Source organism: Hemicordylus capensis, chromosome 6, assembly GCF_027244095.1.
Source record: "Hemicordylus capensis ecotype Gifberg chromosome 6, rHemCap1.1.pri, whole genome shotgun sequence".
NCBI classification, from domain to species: domain Eukaryota; kingdom Metazoa; phylum Chordata; class Lepidosauria; order Squamata; family Cordylidae; genus Hemicordylus; species Hemicordylus capensis.
Window position 1 is genome coordinate 32,069,855 of NC_069662.1, and position 4,435 is coordinate 32,074,289.

At 40.3% G+C, this 4,435-nt stretch overlaps 1 protein-coding gene across 1 annotated transcript; it reads right to left on the reverse strand.

Annotated features, from left to right (window-relative positions):
* Positions 1 to 3,076: 3,076 nt before the first annotated feature.
* Positions 3,077 to 4,030, reverse strand: LOC128331228 (olfactory receptor 10A4-like). Its single transcript, XM_053264582.1, has one exon. It carries the CDS (start codon positions 4,028 to 4,030, stop codon positions 3,077 to 3,079), a length of 954 nt encoding a protein of 317 aa, XP_053120557.1.
* Positions 4,031 to 4,435: the final 405 nt, after the last annotated feature.

The following is a 4,435-nucleotide window of genomic DNA, read 5'->3' on the forward strand; positions in this document are numbered from 1 at the left end:
CCTTCTCAGAACCCTAGAGAACTCCACTTGATGTGAGCTTGCAGAAGCAATGTGGTCAGAAAAGACCTGTTTCTTTGCTGTGCACATTGCCAGAGCATAGGTCTTCAAATGCTCTCTGTGTTGTAATCTGTTGGAAGCAGGCTGTCTTTCTCCACTTGCGCATGAGCCATCTACCTTGCCACTTCAGACACAGTAGTTTTTCCATATACCAAAAGGCTAATTTAGGAGTGGATTGGAGAGGGTGCTTAAGAGCAATCATGTCTTGCCCTAGTGCGTTCATTATTCCAAGAATGAACAAGAGCATAAACAGAATCGCTGGCAGAACCAACTTCAAAACCTTCTGAGGCTTCTTGGAATCCTATGGGACCCAATAGGCTTTTGGGGCAAATCATGCTAATAGGTCCTTCACCCCTGCGGAGGAGGGTTGTGGCTGTAAGTCCATACTTAACCACATGGTGGTGTGTCCATGACAATGGGGAAATCACAGAAGTCCGCACCCATGAAACACTGATCAGAGCAAAAAACCAAATTGAGAGTGTGACCAGCAAAGTGTGTTGGTCCTGAGACCAACTTTCTCTGCAAAGATTTGATTTTCTCTTCAGCTCTGCATTTGTAAGAAATATTCATGGTTTTGAAAACTTTATTTTAATGTCTCTGCAGTTCCAAACACTTTGGAAGTGTAATTCTGAAAATTAAAATAAGCAAAATTTATATAAATATAAATAAGAGAGTAGGGGGAAAGATGATGTGCACAAAACATTTTGCACACATTTGGGGTGGCAGTGTTGCTAGGCACTCAAGATAGGCATTCGTGGATGCACAGATGGACACACAGAACAGGGAACTTTGTGTTCCAAAACAGGAAGCCCGCGCACAGTGCAGCTTGTAAGAACAGGCATCAGGGCTTTATGTTATGCACGGCACCATGCTGGGGTGGCACGGGGCACTGGAGGACTGATGGAGGAGCATGTAAGACCAGCCTCCCTCCATTTAAAGAACCCACTCCCCCCTACTCTGCTGAAACGTTTTGGCCAGGTGGAACTCAAATTATTTTGGTGCCTTGAATTAGAGGGGCCAGAACTATTAAGGCACATCATTCATAGAGAGATAGAGATAGAGATAGAGATAGAGATAGAGATAGAGATAGAGATAGAGATAGAGATAGAGATAGAGATAGAGAGATAGAGATAGAGATAGAGATAGAGATAGAGATAGAGATAGAGATAGAGATAGATACACACACACACACACACACATTAGGGATGTGCAAATTTATTTGGGTTCAAATCCATTAGTACCCAAATGTAGCTGATTTGGGTGATTTGGAGACAAAACAAATCACCCCTGTGGTACATTGGCTAGATTCAGGTACCAATCGAATTGTGCCTGATTCGATTCGAATCGATTCAAGATTCAGATCCCGCATATTAATTCCCCCAGATCCCCAGCTTTCATTTTAAAAGAAAGCTAAGCTCTAGCCCTTGTAGAAGTGGAGTTATGGAGCAAAATGTGTGGTCACTGTTTTTCAAGTGTCTGGATGCTGTGGATTATAATAGCTTTCCCTCAAAGAATCCCTATAAGGATTCATTACACACCTTCACTTCTTCTATTCATTTTAGCTGTCTTTTTGACAGTGCCAACTGTCAGCTGCCATGTGCCAACTACACCCCACTCCAACCCACAAGGCAGTGTGTTACTACGCAGTTTATGTTCTATGATTTTTTTTCACGTGTTAGGCTCTTTGGTGTCTAATAACCTGTCCTCATAAAGAATACCTATGAGCATTCATTACACACCAAAGAGTCTAAACACCTCAAAAATCCCTAAAATATAAACTGAGTACCCAGTGGCTTGTGGGTTGCGGGGTAGTTGGAACATGGGATGCCACTAATTCCCCACTCCCACCTGCAAAGCAGTGGGGTAAAAATGAATATAAAAAATCAAGATGTGTAATGAAGACACCAAGGAATCTAAACATACACCAGTGTGTGTGTGGGGGGGGGGGTTGCAGTTGACACATGGTAGTTGACAGTTAACACTGTCCAATGACGGTCTAAATGAACAGAAGAAATGAAGGCATATAATGAATCCTCATAGGGATTCATTATGAAGAAAAGCTATTAGATATCAAAGAATCCAAGCATTTTAATGCTCCTAAAATTAAAATGAGTACCCCACTGCCTTGCAGGTGGGCAGGGCCCCCAGGTGTAGTTGGCACATGGTAACTGACAGTTGGCACTGTCCAGTGACAGCCAAAATGAGCAGAAGAAACTGTCCAGTGACAGCCAAAATGAACAGATGAAATGAAGGTGTGCAATTAATCCTCACAGAGATTCATTATGAGGAAAATTTTACACCAAAGAAACCAAACACTTGAAAAATAATGACTGAACATTTTGTTCCATAACTCCACTTCTACAAGGACTAGAGCTTAACTTTTCTTTAAAAAAAATGAAAGCTGGGGTTCTGTGTTATGGTTAGGATATGTCAACTTTGAATCCCCATTGTTTCCTATGGTGGAAATGTTCAAAATCAGTAAAAAGTTAAAAAAAATCATTAGAAATCAACCAAGTGTCCCACTGACTTCAAATGTGGGTTGTAGGTGGCTACCCAAATTTGGTGCCCCTAGGACCTTGTTAAGTTGTATGAATTTATTCAAATCCAAATTGAATCAAAGCAAATACAAATCAAATCTGGGATGATTTGGAGGGGGTAGATTTCGATACAAAACAAATCAAATAAAAAAAATCAATTTGTGCACAACCTTATGTGTGTTTGTTTCTGTATGTGTTTAGGCTAAGTAATATCCAATATCATACACACACAAACACACACACACGAGCAATATGTAAATATTGGTCGTATTCATATTTGTATATACATGGTGATTATTTTTATTTTCAGGATCCCATTTCCAATATATAATGTCCAATATTCTATAACTGGATTATATATATTGCCTCTCTGCAATCTCGCTGACTGCAGAGAGACAGCTCTCCAGTATGTACAGATGTGAATGAGAAAGTGGGGGAGGGGCACAGAACCTCAGATCCACTGGCCACATAATGTTTCCATGTTATGTCTTAAGAGTTCTGCTGTATGGTAAAAACCTATGGAGACAATTTCCCAGGCCATTTTTGACATCCTTGTTTCTAAGGCAGTATACAAAGGGGTTAGCCAGAGGAGGCAAAGTGGTGTACAAAAGAGAGAAATACTTTTGGATCTCTCTCATTGCTTCAGTATTTGGTAACATATACACAGTCACTAGAGTTCCATAGTAAATGGAAACCACCAGCAAGTGAGAGGAACAGGTGGAAAAGGCCTTTTGCCTCCCTGTGGTGGAGGGAATTTTCAAGATGGCGACTACAATATATACATAGGATGTCAAGGTTAGAAGAAAAGGAAAAAATACAAATATTGCAGCCACAGTTAAGCCCATGATTTCCACCAAGGTTTTGTCACTGCAAGAGAGGTTTACAATTGGGGAATAGTCACAAAAATAATGATCTATTACATTGGGGCCACAAAAATTTAATTGTTTTAACATCACAGTGAGCAATATAGAAAATACTGTAAATCCATTGAACCAGGATGCAGCTGCTAGCTGAATAAAAGTCTGAGTGTTCATCATTGTTGGATAGTGCAGGGGTTTACAGATGGCGAGATACCGGTCATAAGACATTGCACAGAGTAGACAGCATTCTGTCACAATGAAGCAAGCACAGAGATACCACTGTGTAAAACAGCTCCTGAAAGAAATGGTTCTGTCCCCAGTCAGGAGAGCTGACAGAATTCTTGGCAATAAATTGGAAGTGTAGCAAGACTCCACGAAGGAGAGGGTCCCCAGGAAGAAGTACATGGGGGTATGAAGGTGTGGCTCGAAGACAACTATCAGAACTATGAGAATATTTGCAGTAACCGTCACAATATAAATGATTAAAAACATCAGGAAGAGTAACATTTGTAACTTGTGGATGGCTCCAAATCCTAGGAGAATGAATTCTGTAATTTGTGTCTGGTTTCCCAGCATGGTTTCACATGTATGTGAAAATAGTCCTGTTATAAACAAACAGTAAGATGTTAAGATATTGTAGTGGGGTTGCTGAATTATTTTTAAGGTGCTGATCTGGACATTGTTAACTTTTACTGGAAAGGATTTTCCATATTTAATTACTCAGTATGGATGTGCAAATCAATTCAGGTTCAAAACAAATCACCCCTGTGGTCCATTGGCTAGATTCAGGTACAAATCAAATCACTCCTGATTCAATTTGAATCAATTCGAGACTCAGATCCCGCATATTAATTCCCCCAGATTCCCCGCTTTCTTTCTTTTTTATTTTAAGTTAAGATCTAGCCCTTGTACAAGTGGAGCTATGGAACAAAAGGTGTGGTCACTGTTTTTCAAGTGTCTGGATGCTTTGGATTATAATAA

Excerpts from the sequence above, each read along its gene's own strand:
- LOC128331228 (XM_053264582.1), bottom strand. The coding sequence starts at position 4,030 with ATGCTGGGAAACCAGACACAAATTACAGAATTCATTCTCCTAGGATTT.